Genomic DNA, 23,674 nt, shown 5'->3' with positions numbered 1-23,674 from the left:
ACTCTACTCCAGTAGGACCTCACCTTAACTATTTATATCTGCAAGACCCAATTTCCAAATAAGGTCACATACTGAGGTATTAAGCTTAAGATTTCACCATTTCTTTTGGGGGGACACAATTCAACCCACAACACCATTTAATAATTATAAATAATTGTTAGAACACATATATACAACATTGTACAAGACTTGGTTACAAGACATTGCAAAGTATTTCAAGTATACATCCTTTAACTTGATCTCAACAGCCGAGTGGGAGGGTCAGGAGTCCCTCTCTCCACGGGACAGAGAGGGAGCCCTCTTCTGGGCAACCTCAGAGAGGTTGAAGGTAGTTTGTGACAGAGATAGAACTTGAACCCAGGTTTTCTGACTCCAAGTACAGCGTTCTTTCCCCTGGAGACTCACATTAAACACTCCCCCACCCCCACCCCTACCCCCAAAGAGCAAGGTAATATGGTATCTCAAGAGGGCCACAAATGCTACAAGAACTCCCAACGTCATCAAAACAATTTGCACTGCAGTTTGCATATGCTTTACCTGTAAATATGACCCAGACATCCACCCTGTCCTCACTGATACAGGGACTCTGTTTGGAACCTTTGTCAACCTTGACGCCTCCACATAAAGGAAAACCAGTTGTACCAGGCACATCACTCATTTTGCAATCTTATTAAAAATTCTACTGAACATGAGGAGTCTGCCGTATAGAGCGCATCACTTTTCACTGGAAAAGAATCATGACCAGTTCTCTCTCCAGTCTCTTCTGGACCGTGCCACTATATGGAGTTCTCCTTTTTGGGCCCTTCCTGGTGCTCTGTGATGGCCTAGCCCTGTTGGCCTGGTGTACTTCCTCCTGGACAGAGGCCACCCGAACTCAAATTGCCTGCCTCAGCCCCCACAGCATTCAGCCCTACCTAAAACTCAGCAGTGGAAGCTTCTCCAGCTACAAACATCCACTTGCCAGGGTGGTTATAAACAAGCAACACAGAAACTACAGAAAATGTTTTTTTCTATTTCATCACTCCCCACATACACACTCATAGATTATTTTTGTGAGGCATCAAAATATTCCCTGAGATTTCACTTTAGATTTTTTTTTTGTAGGACTCTCTGCACTCAGACCGTAACTAGTCATACATTAGATCTCATAAAAATGTAGAAATCTTTCTTCAGTATGCCTTTTTGTGTTCTAGAAAAAGGTTAAATTTTCAAGTTTGATTCTCTGAGTATTACAGGTTGCCAAAATGGTTATCAGAATCTCCTCAGTAAATTTAGGACTCTATTCACAAGAACAGAACAGGCAGGGAAGTGAGAGGCTCCATGTACCGGCTGATCTGCCAGCTACAGCACAGCTGGTGCAAGTCACACCGAATTACAGAAAAATAGAACTCAGAGTTTGTGGAAAATCTGTTCGGATTCAGTTGTCAGCTACATAATCAATGATCTATGTGAAGCCCAAATATCTCTCTGAAAAGGCCCCCTAGGAATTTTTCCTCCTGTGGCTGGTGACTCCATCTGCACTCATCTGGAATATTCAGTTCTTTCTTTCCTTTCATAGTTAAATTTAGATCTAGGTTCCACTGACATACATAACATACTAAGAAAGCAGTGAGGTTCTTAAGTTTACATCTTACTACTAGGGAAAGCCCTCAGTTTATATCTTTAGGAATACATAATGATTTGAATAATGGCCTCGTCAGGAACCTCTCTTAGAAAATTGAGACATACTCATGTGTTTGTTCTTCCACGGTTGATTTAGAAAGGTCAATTGGAAAACAATATTCTCTGTCCTTGTGGCAATGCAAAAAGGGAAAAAATATAAGTTGTCTATTATCTTGCAGGAACCATGTAAATAAAACCAAACAGAGCCATGATTTGGGGCTTCATTAAACCTTAAGAATTATCAATAATAATAAGACTGCAGTTAATAGTAAATCCCAGGCCTGAAAAGAAATTTCAAAAAGGAAAGTTCTCCACTTAAACATAAAATAAATTTTTTAAATAAACTTTAAAAATTAAGGAAAAGAAATAACTACAGTCTAGCATTTGCATCCCACTTAATGTCTCCATGGTTGCAGACAAATAGCTTTGCATAGCAGTAGGTGATACCCTCCTAAAAGGCTTCCTTCAATGGGCCAAATAGCCACAGCATTGAAATCAGACCTGACAGACAGGACCACAGACCTGCTGGCTTGGGTCTGCCCCTTCATTGCTCTTTCTGGATATAATCTTGACATTACCCAACAGCACCTCACCCCCAAGAGTGAGGCACTGGGACCCTCCTAACCCCAGACATACAGCTGTATGGCATTGGTTTCACCACCCTCTCTACTGCATGCTTCTCACTTATTATCTCATAACTTATAACCACACAGCAAAACAGGCCTTGTTGACCCTGTTTACAGATGAAGCAATTAGAACACTTGGTTGGTAAGTGGTGGAGCCTGTATTCTACCCTCAGTCTACCTTGCTTTCCAACCTGCCAAGCTGCTTCTGGATGTCTACAGAACTTGAGAGCTCATATTCCACAGTTCACTACTTTAGCACTTCATTATATATCCTGCCTTATATTATTTGCTGATTCACATGACCAATCTTAAACAAATGAGTGGTGTGTAGTCTTTAGGATACTTTAGAATCACCTATGCACTTGCTTAAAATGCATATTCTTACTCTCCCTGCCTACCCTAAAATTATGATTCAGTAGGTCTGTGTTGGAGTGGAGTAATCTATATTTTAACAACTTCCCTCCCTCACCCTCCCCTGTGATACCAATTGAAGTATGAGAAATCAGAATTAATCTAAGTTCTTTGAGGAACAGAGCAATTATATTTAAATATGTAGTATCACAGGCATGGACTAGAGTAAACGTGTGTATGGACTAGAGTAAATAGTGTATATGAACTAGAGTAAATATTTAGTAAGTACTTAATATATCTTTATTTGAAATGACATTTTTTATTGGTAAGTGACTAGATACACACACAATACTTTCAGCTGCACATAATAGAAGCACTAGCCAAAAATGGTTTAAATGTAGGAATACTGCTTAGCTCATATAACAAAAAAAAAAAAAAATTCAGAGTTTGGTAAATTTAGTAGCTTCAGAACATCATTAAGCAGCCAGGTGTTTTTTTATCCTTTCTCTCCACCATATCCTTTTTCCTCATGATCACAAGATGGCTTTGGTAGTTCCAAGCATCATGCACAGACAGGACAACATTCAGCAAAGAAGAGGGAAGTTTCTCCTTGTGTATTCCTTCTTGAAGGCAAAGACACTTTACCCAGAAGCCCCATAGCAGGTTTCTCTTTGCATCTCATGGGCCAGAATTGCTTCACATGCTCTTATCATGATCAATTGCATCTCAACCCAGAAGAATGGAATCCTTATGATTAGTTTGCCCCCCAGAAGGCTATGGGGGACAGGAAGGATGAATCAAGTCAGGCAGAAGTGGGGGTGGCTGGTGGGAGGGTAACCAATGGTATCTGCCATACTGAGAACATCTAGGAGAAAACAATTTCTAAATTTGGGGGGAAATGAAGCATAATTTATAAGTGTCTATACAGGACTGAAAACCAGGAGATCAAGTACCTTTGCTGGCAAATCTGGGCTATAGATTGTCTAGAGGCCACAAAGCAACACTGGTTCAAAGAAAATAATGAGCAAATCTGCAGTCCACCGCGAGGCTATGTGTCACCTTCAGCAGAGCCTGGCATCTTCTTCCCTTCTGCCTCTGACTCATACATCCAATCCAGGGTAGCACTGTCGGCATGGTGGGGGTTTTAGGGGAATGGATTTTATATATGGTAGGTACCATTTGGTGATTTTCCAAAAGAACATTTTTGAACCAAATGAGTGGTAAATGCAATCTGACTCACAAAACCCCTTGGCAAAGTTTTCTTTGCACCTCAGATTTACAGGTGATAGAAAAGAAGAATCTCTCTGAGTGTGCAAGTGTGTGTACACGTGTTACAAAAACAACTACCATGTTAATGAAATATTCAATTTGAAAAAAAAGAAAAGAAGAATCTCACCTATGCTGAGACTATTTTATATTGCTCAAGAGAATAAACTATGTCTTGAGGCTCCAACAAACTGTGACTTTATGGAACCATTTTTTTTTTTTTTTGTCTAGTTTTTCAACGACTGAGTCTTAAGGGAACAGTCCAGGTAGAGAAATCAGTCCGTCAATCAACAAATATTTATTGACTGCCTACTATGTGCCATGCATTCTTCTCAATGTTAGGGGACCGTGCAGAACACATTAGAAAAGTGCCTCACATAGGGAGCTCTCATTCTAGTGATGGAGGATAGACAATAAACAGAAACAAGTAAATAAGATAATTTTAGGTAATGACAAATGCTTTGGAGAAGATAAAATGGGGTATTATGAGAGAAGGCCTATTGGTTGAATGAGATAAATGGAGGGAAGAATGGGAGGAGATGAGGTTAGAAAGGAGAGATAGGATTTTATTCTGAAAGAATGGATAAGCTATAGGAAGGTTTTAAGTAGTCGAGGGCTACCATTTACACTTTAGAAAGACCACTCTAGCTGCCGTATGGAGGATGTGTTATTTGTTAGGAGGAAAAGTGGAAAAGATAATGGTAGCCAGGATCAAGAAAGGAAGAAAGAACTAAACAAACTGGGTTTGGAGTCTAAGAATACTTCTGGGTGTTATTTCTGCAGCTACCCTATTAGGGCACATGAGTAGCATTAAGGTCCCCTGCTTATTGTTGGAATGAAGAGAAAATGTGGGAGTTAATGTTAATATTTGATTTTGGAATCCATAACTTTCATATCGTGACCCTGACATCTCCAACTTGTGGACCATTCCTTGTTCTGCCTCGTAAATTTCCTCAGTCTGGTCTTCCAAATCACTAATTCATTCCTTAGCTATTTTTTCTGTCATATTTATCCTACCTTTTATTTTTTATTTCAATTGTATTTTCCATACCTAATGGTTCTACTTGTTTACTTTTTACATTTTCTAGTTTTTCTTATTTTATTAATACTTTCTATTATCTTCTCTCTTAATATGTTTATTAGCGTTTTAAAAATTTATTGTGTACATTTTAATATCTCTCTTTTGTGGGAATCTGTAATCTAGTAGGTTGTTAATTTGTAGGTTAATTACTTTTAAAAAGGCTGTGCTCCTCAAAAATCCTGTTAATTTGGCCTTTGAACTCACTTCCCCTGGGCATTTCAGCCAGATCCTGGTCTCCAATGCAGCCTTGTCAGCTCCAGTGAGTCCAGGGGTGGGGTGTGGATGAGCCCCAGGCACCAGAAAACCACTCCCTATTCCACAGAATAACTTCTCCTGTCAGGTCTTCACCTTTTGCTCCCAGGAAGAAGCAGGTTTAGGAGGGCAGTTGCTTTCCCACCCTGGGGACATTTAGAAGTGGAGCAAGGTGGCAGCAACTCCCCAAAGTCAATTGTTCCCCAAGTTTGTTGTTATTGTTACTGCTCCAACTCCTTACCAACACAGTCTCTCTGCCCTGTCTAATCTTTCTTTAGAGGACACCTAGAACAGTTTGACATTTCACATGAGTCAGAGCAACTGGTCCCAAGGCAACAGAGAAGAAGAGCAGACTTACGTTGTTCCCTTGCCCCATTTTATCTTCCCACAGCCCTCCCAAGCTGTCCCCTGTCCCAGGCCAATGCAGCCATCTGACTCAGGTTGGGTTACCCAGGGAACAGACTCTGAGATGGAGACTGGTGAATAGAAGGCTTATTATAGACCACACTGGGATCAACACCTGTGGAAGGGGAGGGAAAGGAATGGAACTGAACAGAAGGAATAGTTGAACTATATAAAGTGAGTTGAACCAACTAACTTCAATTAGTTATATATGGATTTTATATACATTAGGTACCATGGCTCCAATAGTTGAACCAAAGAAGACTGCAGCCAACTTCACAGGAAGCTCTGGAGCTGGGACAGCCCTTCAAAGTTGTCCAGAGTTAGACCAAGCATGCCAGGCCTTTATACCCACACACTGTCCAATCACTGAATGAAGCTGCCCCAGAAAGTGGGCATGACCTTGACAAGGCAGTTCTCAGAGAAAGCTAACAGCTGAGGTCTGCCAGCTGGCAGCACTCCCAACAGTTGAGGGGTATAAGTCCTTCCTTCCTGAACAGGGAGCTGGGGGGCACATCGTGGCATCCACAGCATCATCCACACACGCACCAGTTTAAAATAGCCCCCACTACCCCAGGGGCTTTTCACCTTCTCCAAGTCCTTCAGGATTTTGTGAGGGAGAGAGGATGGAAAGCCACATTAATTCAACCTTTTTGTCAAAATCATAGTCAGTCCAGGAGTTTTTTAACCTCTGAATAACTGTGTAACTCATTTCCTTTCTTTCTGCACTTTGTCTCACATGAGCTGTCACATCCCTCTGGGGCTGATTTACTTTAGCTCCCATATTCTTGCTAACCCTCAGTTCTGTATTGCTTGCTGAAAGCTTTATTTTCCCAGGAGGCTGAAGCTGAGTGAGTCTTCTGAAGACTCAGCCAGAGCTGAGCAGAGGTGTGCTGGCTCTGCAGAGACAACAGGACCCCTGGGCATGGGGGATGGCAATATTTTCCATGAGACCAAAGTCTGCTCTGTGAGTCCCACAGAACCCCCCATCATTTCTCAGGTCCTAGACCCCCACCCCACCAGACAGTTGCAGTATGTGGGATGGGGTAGGAGCCAAGGCGAGCAGTGATGGTGCAACTCCTCCTTTTGAAAGCTACCTAAGTGATTCCAAAAATGCCTGTCCTCTTTTAAACACACACACACACACACACACACACACACACACCCACCTACCAGCTCAGGCAATCTCATTTTCTTCACCCAAGTCTTCAGCCACCATTTACTTCTCTGGTAACATCGATATCTCTATCTTCAGACACATTTCAGACTGTTCAAGGGGCATCTCCATATAGATGCCATATACAAAATCTCAAATTTGTTTTCTTCCCCCTAAACCTAACTGTTTTTTGTTTGAATTTTCAGTCTTGATGAAAAGTGACATCATACATTAAGCTCAAATCCAAAACATCAGAATCTCTCCCGCTTTCAGGCTCATTTCCAATCTATCTCAAAGTTCTACAGCTTCTAGGTTTATAATATTTGTAGCATCTATCCTCCTCCTTTATGTCCAAGATCACCATCTGAGTCTCAGACCTTCCTCATTTTTTCATGTAGATTACTGTCCATGTTAGTTATCTATTGCTGTGTAGCAAAGTATCCCAAAACTCAGCGGCATAAAACAGCAAATATTTACCTCACAGTTTCTCAGGATCAGGAATTCTAGGATGGTTCACTTATATAGCTCTTGATAGGACACCCCAGACCCTTGCTGGCTATTGTCAGGAGTTTTCAGTTCCTCGTCAGGTGGCCCTCTCCCTAGGGCTATTCAATATGGCAGTTGGCTTCCCCCAAAATGCCTGAAGGTAGAGAGAGAGAGAGAAAGGAGGGAAGTGGAGAGGGAGAGAGAGAAAGAGAGAGAGGTATCTGATTATCATAGGGTGAGGAGTAAACCACACATATTGAAAGGCGCAACAAAACTAGCTTGCTTCTTCAAGAAGCTGATCTGTGAAGGGAAGGAGTAATAGATTAATGCCAAGAGAGGTTATCAGGATTTTTAAGTTTCTTTGCTCGTACATGAAAGAGCCCTGGCCTTTGTCTTTTCCCATTTCTCATTTACTTTGTTTACTTTTCGTTGAACTTCTGACTCTTTTGCTCATCTTTGCCTTTAATCTGTGATTTCTTCCATCTATTACTAGGCAACCCTCTCCTCAGCATAGAATTATCAGGTATTACATTTATATGGATCCAGAAATCATCCAACTTGGTTTGTTAGAATAGTGGGTAAATTGAGGAGGAAGCACATTCCAGGGGTGATTTGGAGGCAAAGTTTGAAGGGGACCTCTTCTCCGCATGTAATGTAGTATGAACTCCAGACTGCTTAGCTTGAATACTGGTCCACCATTGTTAGCTGAATAAAGTTGGACAAGTTATTCAATCTTTCTAAGCCTCAGTTTCATTATCGTTAAAAATGGGGTAATATTAATAGATCCTTCATGGTGTTATCATGAAGATTCAATAGAAGAATAATTTAAAGTGCTAGCCACAAGGTCTGGCTTATATTAAATGCTCAAAGCTATTAGCTGTAACTATTTATAAAATGCAGGAGTAGTGTATGGACATGGTGGTAATGCTTTTGACTGCTCAGTGATGTTTTCCTCCCGCTTTCTGATTCTCAGGTTCTAGAATTATCCCAAACAGTAGCCACTGGCTACATGTGCCTGTAGAGCACTTGAAATGTGGCTAGTCCAAATTGAGGAGTTGTGCCCTAAGTGTAAAATACACACTGGACTTCAAAGATTTATTTTTAAAAAGAATGTAAAATATTCCATTAAAAAGTTCACATTGATTACATGTTACAATGACATTTTAGATATAATGGGTTAAATAAAATATATTGTTAAAATTAATGTCATCAGTTTTTGTTTTGTTTTATTTTGTTTTTTGAGATGGAGTCCTGCTCTGTCGCCCAGGCTGGAGTACAGTACCTCAATCTTGGCTCACCACAGCCTCTACCTCGCAGGTTCAAGCGATTCTTGTGCCTCTGCCTCCTGAGTGGCTAGGACTACAGGCGTGCGCCACCACGTCCAGCTAACTTTTGTATTTTTTAGTAGAGATGGGGTTTCACCATGTTGGCCAGGCTGGTCTCGAATTCCTGACCTCAAGTAATCTGCCCACCTCAGCCTCCCAAAGAGCTGGGATTACAGGTGTGAGCCACCACGCCTGGCCTGTCATCAGCTTTTAAAAAATTGTTCTTAATGTGGCTATTAGAAAGCTTAAAATTGTCTATAAGGTTTACATTATATGTCTTTTGAGCAGTTTTATAAAGATGAAATTACAGAGCTACTAAATTAGAAAGAAGTAATATTTCTATATTTTCTTTATCTGCAGAGCATGAGTCCCTCTTCTTCCTTTATGAACCAACCAGTTTCTGCTGACCTTCACTGGGCAGTTGAAACCTTGCCGTCTGCCCACATTGGTCCTTGTGAGCAACCATCCATCACTAGGGTAATAATAATGATATCTGTGGCCAACATTTAGCCAGCTTCTGGCACAGCCCAAAAAAATTCAGCTGCAGATTAATCCTAAGACAGCAAACAACCAACAGGGAAGACACAAACTTCTTATTTTTTAAATTCCTTTGGCAGAGATACTTGATGTCAAATTAGAGGTAAAAAGGAGAAAATTGCATATGGCAAATACCACCAGTAGTCAATCCAGGAGACATTTTCTCCTTCCTCTTTGCTAATAAAAGTCCCAGTTTTGTTTAAGGCTACAATGTACCCAGTTCAAAAAAACAAAACAAAAGAAAGTGTAAGAGGTGGCTGTATGCCATAGCTTCAGTCAGTGAAATACACACAAAAGTGTCATGGTGAGTCTTTTCGAAAGGCTGTCTCGATTTAAAAAAGGACGGGTGTTGACAAACTCAACAGATGCACACATTTTATCTTAGTTTTTGCCTTCTGTCTTTTCTATCTGGAATGGGGACAGGACACTTCAAGGTGGAACAACAACCTTGAGACCTGAGGGTAAAGGTCACACACTATGAGTGGGCAAGGAAGCCAGAAGGAGCTGGGTACCTGGTGACTTCCTCGGTCAGCTGCTCTACCTCTCCACTTCTTGTTACATGAACCAAATAAATCCTACTTGCTTAAATCACTCTCTTTGGTTTTTCAAAAACACAGCTAAACACAACCCCAGCTGAAACTTGCAGTCCAGAAAATGCTAATGTTCACAATCTGGCCCTAAAATCTGCTGTCCTGAGGACATTTTCACTTCCAAGAAAATTGTCACTATTGGCCTAAAGCAAATAGTTATTTTGGCTCATGCAATGGAATAAGCATGAATTATTTGGCCTTGGCTTTTTATGATCCAGCACATATAATAGTCATTTTAAAAATATATATGCTATATATCTATACATCTATGTAAGTATATAGATACAAATATATCTTTCCAAGAAGGCAGGGGCTTTATCTGTCTTATTCATAATTTTATTCCCAGGTCTAACAAAGGCCAAATCCCCTTTTCCTTAAGGCTGACTTCTCTTTCCAGTGACATTCACAACATAATTTGCTACCATTCAGAGGTGGCAACATGGAAAACATCCTAGGCTAGGTTACAGGTGACCGAGAGGTAATCCTGGCCCTACTAAATAAATAGTTCTGGGACATTGAAATATTTCTTCAAATAAAAACTCGTGCAGAAATTCAGTGTACTAAGCAGGTAAGATTAAAGAGAGAAAACTCACAGCCCCTTCTACTGGGTGATAGGATAATAAGAAATCCCCAAGAAATTTAATAGCACTAAAGACAAATTTAACGTAAACTTCTAACTCAGCTATACAGATTTGAAGGATGGTTGTCATGTTCATGTATTAAAAATATGACTTGGTGTAGGGTCAGAAATCAGTACACATAAGGGCTTTGGAAATAACCTGTACTTGGGGACTATACAACCGAGTGTTTTAGTGCATGAGCTTTGGATTACCGAGGACCAGTTAACTAGTCCATTAATGGGTTTGGCAATCCCAAAAAACACAGTCCTGAACGTCATAATACCAAGTGTGGACATCCCGAAAAGATCAAAATCCCCAAAATATAATTCTGGAAAAACTAATTTAAAAGACATTTCTTCACATTTATAAAAGGAGATTTATTTTAGAAGCATATGAAAACATGACAGAGCATTTCACAGGGCACTTTACATAATAAAATAGGCAATAGTACGGTGCATTTTTAGAAGCATAAACATATAGATACACTAACAACAGTCATATGGGTATAATGTTATAAGTGGATGAACCATATTCATAAATAAGTCAAAATTCAAAATGTATAAATGCATAATACTATGGATGGTAGTTTTGTGCAACCCAGCTTTATAACTGTAGTCATCTGAAATACCATGACAGATAACCTAAGTCTTTTGATAAGATTGATCCAAAACTTCAATGAGTCACTGCAGCATATGCAATTGCACAAAGAGCTGAGATCTTGGAGAAATTTTATCTTTCACAAATGCAGTTGTACAAAAAGGGACATCTCTTCATTTACTGGGGAAGTTTAAACATCTTTACATACACAATGCTTACACGCAAAGTCAATGTTGTGATAATGCACTTTTGTGGAGAAATTTATAAAATATGCATAAAACAAATTAGAACTTCCTGCAAGTCTTTATACAATTTGTACTCCAGTATTGCAAATGATGTGAAGATGAAATACAAAGTACAGCAAATTGTGAAGAGTAATAATAACAATGCTGACAATTTAAGATAGTAGGAAAAAACTAGAAAGAAAATTCAACATTTGAAAAAGTATATTCCAGGGCTACATTATGGGCAGTTGCATGGAGGTAGTCCATTAGAGCTGGCCAACTTTCACAATCATATTTTGAAGTCTTGCATGGCAATGAATTGCTGCTTTCTTTTTCTTTTAAGACATGGCTCTCCTCAGAGAATATGTTCACATTTCATTGATTTTCCACATAGCACTGTTCTTTTTGAAATTCTACGATTCAACATACACCAACATGAGCACTCCCTATTAACTATTTCCATCTTTACATAATTTTTCTGTGCTGTTTTGGGTACACAGAAATTCATTCCACATGCACTCATATGCAGAAGCAATACTGATAATCAAATAGTCACACATTGTGTGTCTTCTTATCTTACTGTGTGCATAATTGTATTTGAAACAGTTGGTAACTTTGCTGGCTTCTCTTCAGGCAAATGTGACTTTAATTCATTAAAATTTCCTAAAATGTCATTAGCTGGGAGGAATGTCACTGCAAACAAATGAAATATTTTTAAACCATATGGGGTGGTCAATCCACTTGTCTGGATTTTTCACCAAATGCATTGGGCTGAATGACAAAAACAAATTTTATTGATGACACCTTGAGATTCACTTTTGGGAATTAATTGATGGGAGTTAATTCCAAATCTGTCATGGTTTGGGGATTCTACTAAAATCCATTTTTTTCTGGAAAGTCCATCAAATCTTCAAATAAATGTTTATAAAGTACTTCACTTTTTCCAGTCATTAATATATAAAGAAGCAGGTAAGTTCAAGAATGTTGGGATCCCACTGGGGCATGATGGCATATAGTTGATAAGAAAGATGGGGATGATTTTGAAAGTGCCATTCCAGCCAAAGTGAAGCATGCACTAGTTTGTCTATGTTAGATTTAGTGGCAAATTTAGGAAGTCTATCTTCTTTGACAGTCAAATCTCCAACTAAGAATATTTCATCATTCAATGATGAAATTCAGATCACTGGAGGAACCTCTGTATCAGCAAGCGTCTTTGGTTCAGAGTGTTGCTCGGTTTGTGGAATTCTTTTTATTCTCTGATGAAGAGTGTTTTTTGAAGGCAAACATGGCACTATGTGTGAAGTGGCAGAAGTCATACATGATTGAATCATTTGGCAGGGGAAATTTGTTGTATTTTTCGCCTGTTTTTACTTCTGTGATTTTCAAAACATTCAAAACATTGAGGATACATCTTTCTCGTGTAGTGCACTCCGACTCACACACTAATCTCCTTTGAAAACACCCTCACAGATACACTGCTTCACCAGGTTCTAGGTACCCCTTAATCCAGTCAAGACATTTTAAACTTTAGGAATTTCAATGTTTGGGATTATGCCTTTTGGGATTATGATTGGTATCATTCATGAACTATTTTCTCTATCTATGAAATTAGAATAATTCTGTTAGACAATATGAAAATGCACAATGGGAATCTCTAAGGGAGAGACATCATATGCGAGGTTTTCTAAGTATATTTGATCATAGAATTCTTTTGTGGTGGCCTATCCTCCTGACTGCTATTCCAGGACTCACACCTTGGAAAACTCTCTAACATAGTCACTTTTGCATCTTTATAGTTATAAAAACTTAATTTTTTCTACATTAAAGTAGAATTTTAATGAGGGGTATATAAAGGCATCAGTCTTGGAAGAAGGCTTCTAATATCTTCTTTCATGAAGCCCTCTACCCACTCCTAACTACCACCAATTGGCTTGAAGCATGAAAAAGTGGATCCGCTTCTTAGATGAGACCGTCACCAAACTCTAACCATGGCAGGTGCTTAAAATCCTATCAAACTTCTCACAGGGTGAAAAATAAAGGATCAGAAGTGAAGATTCTAGTTCTGGTTCCTGGCTCCTCCAGCTCATTCTTGTAATGCCCCTGGTGTTTCCTTTTCCTTTTTCTGATCAGGAGTCATCCTTTTCTCCCTATCATTCCAAACACCCAGAGAGGTCAGCTAGAAGACAGACTGAATAACCAGGAGCGTACCATAGCTTTCCTCCTTGAACAAGCCTTCCGCATCAAGGAGGATATCTCTGCTTGTCTGCAGGGGACCCATGGCTTTCGAAAAGAGGAATCACTCGCCAGGAAGTTACTGGAAAGCCACATCCAGACCATCACCAGCATCGTCAGAAAACTCAGCCAAAACATTGAGGTAGTTCTTTTTTTTTTTTTTTTATTTTGTTTTTGTTTTTGTTTTGTATTTTGGCAGCATTACTTGATAAAGATTATCAACCATCAGTGTCATTTTTCAAGTGCAGAAATATATCACTATTCCTTAAGTTCAGATGATTACATTTTAGTGGTCTAAGAGGGAAACAGTGCAATTTTTCAGCTGCTCATTTATGCCAAAAAGTAGAAGGAATTTCGATTCAAAAAATATTTACTGTGTATTTATTTTGTAACAATAAAGACATTATGTCAGACATTGTGCTAAGATGCTTATGTTAGCCTAAATCTCCAAGATTCTATTAATGCAATAATTTCAAATAGAGGTTTTCATAATGCACATCAGTAATGCTCCATTGTATAGCCATTGCAATCTGATGCCAGCAATTTCTCTGGCCCCATCTTCTACCCTTCTTTCCTTCACTCTGGCCACACTGGCCTCCCAGCTGTTCCTATGACATTCCAAACACTTGTTAGCCTCGGGGCCTTTGCACTCATAATTCACTCTGGCTGGATCATCTTCCCCTGGATATTTCTATGCAATGTTCCTCATTCCTTCAGGTCTCTGTTCAAATATAACCTCATAAGAGAGGATTTGCATGACATTTTATAAAATAGCACCTCTACCCACATGGTTTCAATCTCCCTTAAAGCCTACTTTATTTTTTTGTCACATAGCACTCATTGCAAACTACCATGGTCTATATTTGATTCCTGTTTGTTTTCTCTTTCTAGGTCTTTCTAAGATATAATCTCTGTAAAGGCAAAGAGTTTGTTTTCTTCATGCTAAATCCCACATCCCATACCAGACAACACTGGTGTTGTAGACAGCACTCTAAATAATCCTTAAATTGATGAGTGAATAAATAAATGAATTTGAAGGCATTAAAGTAAAAATAGAGTTTCTTATCAAAAAAAGAAAATTATTTGTCTAAATCAAGATAAACATACTTGTATAAGAGGTCTTTGAGAGTTGTTAGGGTACAAATGTACGTGATGAATCTGGGTTAACAACTTCCATGCAAGAGAATGCACTTTAGGAAACTGGCCCAAAACTTGTGGAGTTATCATGAGAATTGACAACAATGTACTCTCACGATACTTGTCCTTTTCTACTATCAGAGAGAATACTGGATTTTATTAAAATTATGGGATTGACCCAGCAATTACTTCTTTATGAATTTGTACTTAAGGGCAAGGATGTTTATTAATTTATTTTTCATCTGCAGGGTTTAGCAGACCCCATAATATATCTGGGTCACTGTGAAAAGTTAAAAACTCTCACTGAACTTTTAAAAGGCACTTTATTGGTATTTAGCACATTTTGAATTGACCTCAAAACCTCAAAGGTCAATGCCAGTCTCAACGTGATTAAAGGTATTTCCATGCATAATGAAGTATCATGAAAGTGACAAGAGGCAAGCAGCCCTGTGCCTTTTGAATGACTAGAAAATCAAGTAAGTATAGCATAGTGCTAAAATAAGATTCCAATTTAGGAGTCAAAACTTCTTGGTAATTGAAAAAGCCAACGACATTCTTAGAAACATCGAACTGTTTCTAAGAATATTCTATATTTTGATCTGGATTGTTACATGGTTGATTACATTACATTGAGTCAAGATCCACCCAGATGTACACTTTGACTTGTGCATTCAATACATATTAATTATACCCCAGTAAAATGCTATTAGCAACAAGGAGAAAGTCTTTCTTTCAAATCTCTAGAAATCTTAACAGTTTATTTTCCTATGATAATTGACTATCTTAGATTAGCTCTCTGAAAAAAAAAGACAAATCCAAAACATTTTCCAAAAGACAAGGACAAAAACCTCAAAATACCTACGATCCTGTTAAGGGTTTGGCATATGTAGGAAAATGAAAAGGACTGGACTGAGTTTGTGGAAAATTGGACTAGAAAATATTTTAAAGGCTGTAGATAACATAGTTAAAACATTATGAAGAAACTATTCGGCTACCTTTAGTAAATAACTATAAGCACTTTATAGAGAAATGGATGTTATTCAAGTATTTTAAAAGAAATTCACCTATTAACCAGGTCAGCCCATTTGCAAGTTGGCTAACAAGATCAATTCAAGTGTGAGCTAAAGCTTGACACAGGTCTTTAAATGAAATGAAAAAAAATTTTTTTAATCTACCACAATTGCATCAAAGTGCTTGTTTCTTTTTAAAAATCAAATGATTCCTTTTTTTAAGGAGGCAGTTGATACAATTTTTAGAATTAATTTATTTTTAACTCAAAGAAAATTTTATATATAGCATTATTGTATTGTGGGTTTTCTCCTCAACTTACAAAAGCTATACTTGTTCATCATAATTATTTTGAAAGTTTAGGAAAAAAAATTTTTAAACTTGGGGAAATAATATCTCACAATTCTACCACCAAATGGTGATCTCTACAAACACCCAGATGAATCTCCCTCTAGTCCTTCCAAGTATTCCATTTAGGAGGCTAAGACTATGTTTGTAAGCATGATTTTTATTCTAACATTCATCCTAAACTCTATTATATCTCATTAAAATCTCTCTTTGCATGGTGCATACACCATGATTTTCTTAGTTATTCTCCTGATGTCGAAATATCACTTTGAGGGTGCTGAGGCAGTAGGGCCAATTGAGCCCAGGTGTTTGAGAACAGTCTGGGTAACATAGTGACACACTGCCTTTACAAGAAAAAAATAAATAATTAGCTAGGTAGGGTAGTGCACGCCTGTAGACACAGCTCCTTGGGAGGCTGAGGTGGGAGGATTACCTGAGCCCAAGAGGTGAAGGTTGCAGTGAGCCATGATCATGCCACTGCACTCCAGTCTGGGCCCTGTCTCAAAATAAAAATAATTCTAAAAAGAAATACCTTTGTGCATAAATATGTATCTGCATTTGGATTATTTCCATAGTATCTATTCTTAGAAGTGGAATTACTAAAGTATGAATACTGTGAAAGCGCTTGACACATGTTGCCAAATTGTTTTCCAGAAAGTTTATACTAATTTACACTTCCATTAGCATTATTTGAGTGCTTTTTTTCACTTTACCTATGCCAGAGTTGAAATCTATTACTTTAATTTTTGCTAACTTCATAGTACAGAAATAAGACTTTTTTCTTAGTGAAAGTGTTGAATCCACTTTTTTAAAGTGACTATTTAAAGTAACAATTTTGGCTGAGTTCTGTGGCTCACACCTGTGACCCCAGCGGTTTGCAGGGCTGACTTGGGAGGATTGCTTGAGGCCAAGAGTTTGAGACAAGCCTGGGCAACACAGCAGACTCTGTCTCTACAACAACAACAACAACAACAAAATTAATAATAATAAAGTTACAGCTTCATTTATTCTGCTAATGATTTATGTATTTTGTAAATTTATCTTTTGGGTTTTAGTACTTTTAAATTTTTGTTGATTTGATGAGCTCTTTTATTTTACATATTAGAAATAATAACTGGTAAATGATAGTAAGTGTTTAACAATCAGCAATCAGTCCTTTTCTAGGATAAAAGAAAGCCTGGTTTGTAGTATTTGCTTATTTCTATGGTGTAAATACTCCTACTGTGATTTCAAACAACCAGCAAGATGACACTGTACACAAAGATCAGAAGAGATGTATACAATCCACCTTCACAGACAGATCCAGGCTGCTTGCAGTATATCACTGAAACCATTGGCAATAGTATATGATATAAATTTTTTTCAGTTTGCTTTTTCTATCTTAATTGTATTTACAATGATTTTACAAGTTTTACACAAAGGTAAATATTCAAATATTTAGCTTTGTAATTTCTCTCATTACTGTAGTCATCCCACCTTCATCTGTGGTTTCACTTTCTGTGATTTCAAAAATTTCCAAAAATATTAAATGGAAGATTCCAGAAACGAGTAATTCATAAGTTTTCAACTGTGTGCTGTTCTGAGTAGTGGGATGAAATCTTGCACATCCTGTTTCATCCCACCCATGGTGTGAATCATCCCTTTGTCCAGCACATTCACACTGTCAACACTCCCTGCCCATTAGTCACTCAGTAGCCTGTTGGTTATCAGATCAACTGTTGAGATGAGGTATCACAGTGCTCATGTTCAGGTAACCCTTATTTTACTTAATAATGCCCCAAAGCACAAAAGTAGTGATGCTGGCAATTCCACTACAGCAAGGAGAAGCTGTAAAGAGCTTTCTTTAAGTGAGAAGGTTGAAGTTCTCAACTTAATAAGGAAAAAAAAATTGTATGCTGAGTTTGCTAAAATCTACGGTAAGAACAAATCTTCTATCCATGAAATTGTGACAAAGAAAAAAGAAATTCATGCTAGTTTTGCTGTCGCACTTCAAGCTACAAGAGTTACAGCCCCAGTGTGTATGATGTTATAGTACATTGCTATAATTGTTCTATTTTTAGATATTGTTAATCTCTTACTGATAAATAACTTTATCATAGGTATGTATGTATAGGGAGAAACAATATATATAGAGTTCAGTACTATCTGAGGTTTCGGGCATCCACTGAGGGTCTCAGAACGTATCCCCCTTGGATAAGAGGGGACTACTACACTTCTCAGACTAGAAAGTTCCAAAATAATCTCCTCTATTATCTGTGACTTTTATGGCTTAATTTTTAAAATATTTTAGATCCATTTTTTTTCTGAAATCTATAATGATATATGACATGAAGTAAGGATCTAAATTAATTATTTTCTGAGTAATTAGAGACCCCAACCCACTTGTAAAATTACTCCCCTATTGATCTGTGTGTTGCATATAGAGTATATTCCTTTCTTACACTTACCAAGGTCTTCATGACATCACAGGTAGCTATGTACCTTTACTACACTGATTTACTTATCCTTATTTTAGAAAATATTTTAGTATATAGTAGAGTAAGTTTCCTTTCATCACTAACTTTACCAAACAGAAAACAAAATACCTGCATACATGCAAAAAGACAAAAACCAAACTCTGGTTCGTGTTGTTGACACTTTTACATCTTCAATTAAGGCTTTATTTGCCCTTGGGTTGTCTCAATCACAGTTAAAAAATGAGCAAGAGTCTGTCTGTGGTCTTTGAAATTCCTATAATTTATTTGCTATAAAAATTCTTCCTTTCCTAGTAAAATTCATAGCCATAGTTTAAACATAATTTAGGACTTTGTCAAATATAATACTTAAACCGAAATGTCTCCCCAAGTAACAGATCTGTGTTTTCCAAAGGCCTACACAGAACTCTCACATTTTTCCTTAGTAAATACCAATTTCTTATATGTCTTCACTTTACATTGGAATTTATTTGAATGTCAAGTATAATACAATTTTTTTCTATGGACAAGCAGAATTTTTTTTATTTTTTTAAATCAATGCTTATAAATGGGTACAAAAAATTAAAAACTGTGGTTCTTGGGACCAATAGTCTGGTGGTACAAGAAAGTCAGTTCTATTTCCAGAACACCAAAACACAATAAAGACATGACTAACAATATTCATGGACAAAATCTGGACACAAATGAGCTAGAAATCTCTCATATTCTCTAAGAAATCTAGATAAACTCTTTTGCATTGTGTATTAAACAGGTTGATTCAGATTTGCTTGCACTATGTTAACTTCACTGTGGTTCTGGTTCAATCCATAAAAAATCTTGCCTGATGCCATATTGAAAAAAATCCTTTTCCAAACTAATGGCACCAATTGTGAAACGCATTTTTGTGAAAAGCTTTTATGTTGGTGATGGCCAATGGCAACCCATGACCATATCAACACAATAAATATGTTCTGTTTGGTCCATACATGGTTTAATAAAAGATCTTGAATAATATGCCAATATTGTTAATTTGAGCAATTTCATATAAAATCTGGATTTCTAGCTTTCTTTAAAACACTATTGAGATATCTTGCCCACCTGGCAATAATCAGCTAGAATCAAACCACTGCTGTCCCTCAGATAAATTAGCAGAGATCAATTCTTTCTGAGCTAGGACTCTTTCACTCATTTACACCATCAGCCTAACTACAAAACACATCCAATTAGGTAACCCCTGCTTTAAATGATGTTTCCTTATCATGTGTGATGGGAAATTAATGGGAAATTTGACTCAAAATTACAGATTTTAGAAGACCAAATAAGAGCTCGAGATCAGGCGGCCACAGGAACTAACTTTGCAGTACAGGAGATAAACATGAAACACCTACAAGGAGTTGGAGATCTTCGAGGAAGAGTAGCCAGGTGAGAAGACGCATATTGACTAATGTTTAACAGTCAATTCTTGGCCAGTGAATTCTCATTCCCAAACAAGCTCCATGCTGTAGAAAAAAGATATTGTCTACACATTAAGCTAAACTAATGAGATGGCAGTTGAGAAAGTGTACCACAGAACTTTGAATGCCTCACGCTACCTGTGAGATGCAAAGTTTCTGTAAAGACCCCTTACATAGTTTGGTTCCAATGGAAGTGACCAGAGTTCTGTCTTTACAGCCTCAACTGTCCAAATGCCAACATCTATATATAGACACACCTTCATAACCATGTATGAAATCCCCATATATGTCAAATGCTAATGAGTAAAACTTTTAAAATATACAAGAATTATAATAGTCTGATGGGATTTACTGCCAAATGGATAAAGTTTTGAATAACATCTTTTGTACAGGATTTCTAAATCAAAAGAATTGATGGTATGCAGTTCAGCAAATATGTTGTAGGTATTGAGAATGGCAGGACCACTCTGGTGGACACGTCAAAGATGACTTGTGAATGGGTGACTGTGGACACCTTTCCATCTCTACATCTTTTGCCAGTACCTCATTCCTCTCTCATGTAACACTCCTGTCTCCGTCTGGTTAATCCTCTTGGAATTAGATAATTACTACCTAAGACAAAGCTCTCCTAGAGTATTTACCCATTTAATTCAACAAAAATGTATTAAGCACTCATCTTATGCCAGGCCGTGTGATAGAATTCAGCAACATGTTCTCCTTTCTATAGCTGTTCACAGTCTACCAGGGAAAACAAGCTGTATCAATAACTAATGAAAGACACTTTACCTGGAAGAATAATATGTGCAAAAGAACTGAGGGAAGGATCCTGTGACATGTTCATGGGCCTACCTGGGAGAACGGCATTTTGGTTATGGCATTTTGAGAAAGCTGGGACATGAAGCCAGAGAAGCAGTCCAGACCTGGAAGATGAGGGGTCTTGTAGGCTAAGGTAAAGAGTTCGAACTTTATGTAGAAGGTTATAAATGACCACGGGGGAATTTTAAGTAGGGGGTGGCATATCATGTTTTGTGACATTCTAGTTGTAGTTGAATTGGTAGGATACAAAAGAGGGCGTGGAGATCAGAGGAAGGCTATTGTACCAATCCAGGTGAGAAGTGGCAAGGCTAAACCAACGAACTAGCCATGAAAGTCCACAGCAGGGGACAGACAACACAGACATTAGGGAAATAGAATCTACAGGATTAGAGCATGAATAAACATGGAGGATGAATTAAGCAGAGGGAGGTCAAGGATAATAACCAAAGTTTCTGGGCTTGGAGACTGGTTGAATACTCTTGTTATTCCACAGAGAAAGAAATATGAAATAAGGAGCAATTATAACAAGGAAGTGGAAACAGAAACAGGAAGTAATAAAGTGTTTGGTTTCCACCATGTTGTGTATGAGACGCCATCAGGATATTAACTGAAACGGGCATGGAGCTCAAAGGGGAGGAAGGGAGGAGGTGTCAAGGATGCCCAGGTGTCTGATTGGCCCACAACATAAATGACTTAGTAGCTTTGGGAAAGACTTTGTAGTTCTGGAGTGTGGCTTCATTCCTGTTAAAAATAAAAGATGCTGTCTAGGAAATAATACGTATGTTTGAAAACCTCTAATCAAAGAAAAAAATTACTGTTGGCCCGTCCACAGAATAAAGAGGTGAATTTATATTGTATATTAATATATAAATAATATATATATAGAAATATTTATTTCATTATTTAATATTTGATCAATACCAAAGAAGTTTTATAATATTTGGGTAAGTTACAAAACAAGATAACAAATATCAGCAAACCCGCAACCCTATTTAGGTGTGCCAAGATTTTACAAAGAAGATAAAACCAAACATGGTTTCTTTGTTTCTTTTTTGAGACAGAGTCTCGCTCTGTCACCCAGGCTGGAGTCCAGTGGCACAGTCTTGGCTCACTGCAACCTCTGCCTCCCAGGTTCAAACAATTATCATGCCTCAGCCTCCTGAGTACCTGGGATTACACATGCATGCCACCATGACTGGCTAATTTCAAACATGTTTAAAATGAAATATAATTTGGTTAAATTTGGTGGTATGCTGATGACGCTCCTACCAACTATTTCTTTCTGCAAACCACTTACAAACCAATTATTTTATTTTTGTAAACCCTGTTCTATTTACAAGACAAAATAGCAAATGGATCTCAAAGAAACTAAGAGATCAATGAAATTACATCAAGATGTGCAATTCTTTTTGCTCTGCTAGCTTTTTGCTTACCTTCCCCTTCAATCATAAGCAGTAATTTTAGGACAAGGTCTTATTTTTCCTTGAAATGTCTCCCTTTTATGGAAAATTTCTAAAATCTCTTTGGCAATCTGAGACAGAATTTGGCTAAGAGCCATGAGACTTAAATTCACCCTCCTTCTCCTGTTCCTTTTCTGTGCCTTTGCCAGGCAAATGACTAATGGACCAGCTAAGGCAGATTGATTACTGTCTTTCCACATAGAGGGACCTCTATTCCAATTAGCATTTTGGCATAAGTAAAATTAAGTTAGTTGTTTTAACATAATTGCTAGCCAACATTTTACTGCTTCATAAATCAGTCTCAATATTTAATAACTACAATGAGATTTGAATTTTACACTTTATTTCCCATGGCAATACATTGTCATTTAAAAGTAAGTCCTCCCAATGAGACGAGGTTCTCAAAGTTGCCAGCCTGCTTTTGACACCCTGTCCTTTATTTAATAGACTAGAGGCTTGGGAGTGTCATCAGAGAGAGGACATATCCCTTAGAGATTCAGATGAAGTGCAAAAATGGAAAAGGCGAGCATGCGAAGGGCACCCTAGGGATGCATACGACTTACAATCCATAGCAGCAGTCTGAGGTCAACTTTCTAGCCCCATTTGGCTCTTTAGGACTCCAGAACAAACCTACATGTGGGGGGAAAAATAAGATAAATTTTGTTGATTTGTGATTAAATGCAAAATCATGTTCTTTAAAGAAACATATAGTGTGGATATTATCAACTTTTGACCACTTAAGAGGAAACAGTCTTGGTTACAGAGGGCAGAATAAAGACCTTTTATTCCACTCCTCTTACTTGAGACAACTCAATGCCAGTGAAAATGAAAAAGGAGGAAAACAAAAACTCCATCTTTAATATAATATGGAAGTTGCTGTAGCTAGTAACCACAAACAGAACACACTTACCAAATATTGTGACATTTGGACTGATACAGTCCTTCTCAGATTTTAAACATAATGATTTCCCACTAGTCAACAATCATAATTTTGAGAGACGTTGGCAAAATGGAATCAGCAGCATTACTTAGAGGCTCGGGTGGGTCATCGGAGGAAGACGACATGTCCCCTTAGAAATTCAGGTCAGCAACACCGAACAGCTGGGAGGTATAGCCAAAGTTGCAACCATGTTCTTTATCATTTCTATCATCTAGGACCTCCCTCCTTGCCCACTTATACCTGAGAGAAACTGGCTGAAGTGCAACAGGCTGAGGAAGGAGAGAGATTTGATACTGCAAGCCTGAATAGAGGATGCCATCTACCTGCCACCAAACACACTCACTGATCCTCTGCAGGTAGCAGAAACATTCAAAGACATAATAGTGATTGTTAGAATGCAGTCATGCATATGAATCACCTCCACTATCATCCCCAGATAGACAGAAGACAGATAGATACATGATAGACAGACAGATAATAGATACATAAAAACATAAGCAAAAGACTAGTGAATATACTTCATGAAGGAATTACCCAGAGAAGTATAGGAAGAATTCAAATCAAAAGTTCTCCCAGTTTCAAAGAAATTAAGAACAAAAGAAAAAGAATTTTACTTTTTTAAAAAAAGGTTACTTGTGAACAGTCACATGT

General features: G+C 37.9%; 1 protein-coding gene across 2 annotated transcripts in view; it reads left to right on the top strand.

Moving 5' to 3' along the window:
* FAM81B (family with sequence similarity 81 member B) overlaps nucleotides 1-23,674 on the top strand; it is a 53,437-nt gene that overhangs the window by 10,017 nt on the left and 19,746 nt on the right. For both annotated transcript variants that reach the window (XM_033179102.1, XM_033179101.1), the window contains exons 4-5: nucleotides 13,306-13,549; nucleotides 19,657-19,775. In XM_033179102.1, the coding sequence (XP_033034993.1) occupies nucleotides 13,306-13,549; nucleotides 19,657-19,775 (363 nt within the window). The remainder of the gene's footprint in view (nucleotides 1-13,305; nucleotides 13,550-19,656; nucleotides 19,776-23,674) is intronic.

This window comes from Trachypithecus francoisi, unplaced genomic scaffold (genome assembly GCF_009764315.1).
Source record: "Trachypithecus francoisi isolate TF-2019V2 unplaced genomic scaffold, Tfra_2.0 Lachesis_group2, whole genome shotgun sequence".
Classification (NCBI taxonomy): Eukaryota; Metazoa; Chordata; class Mammalia; order Primates; family Cercopithecidae; genus Trachypithecus; species Trachypithecus francoisi.
This window is presented reverse-complemented; position numbering and strand designations above follow the sequence as displayed.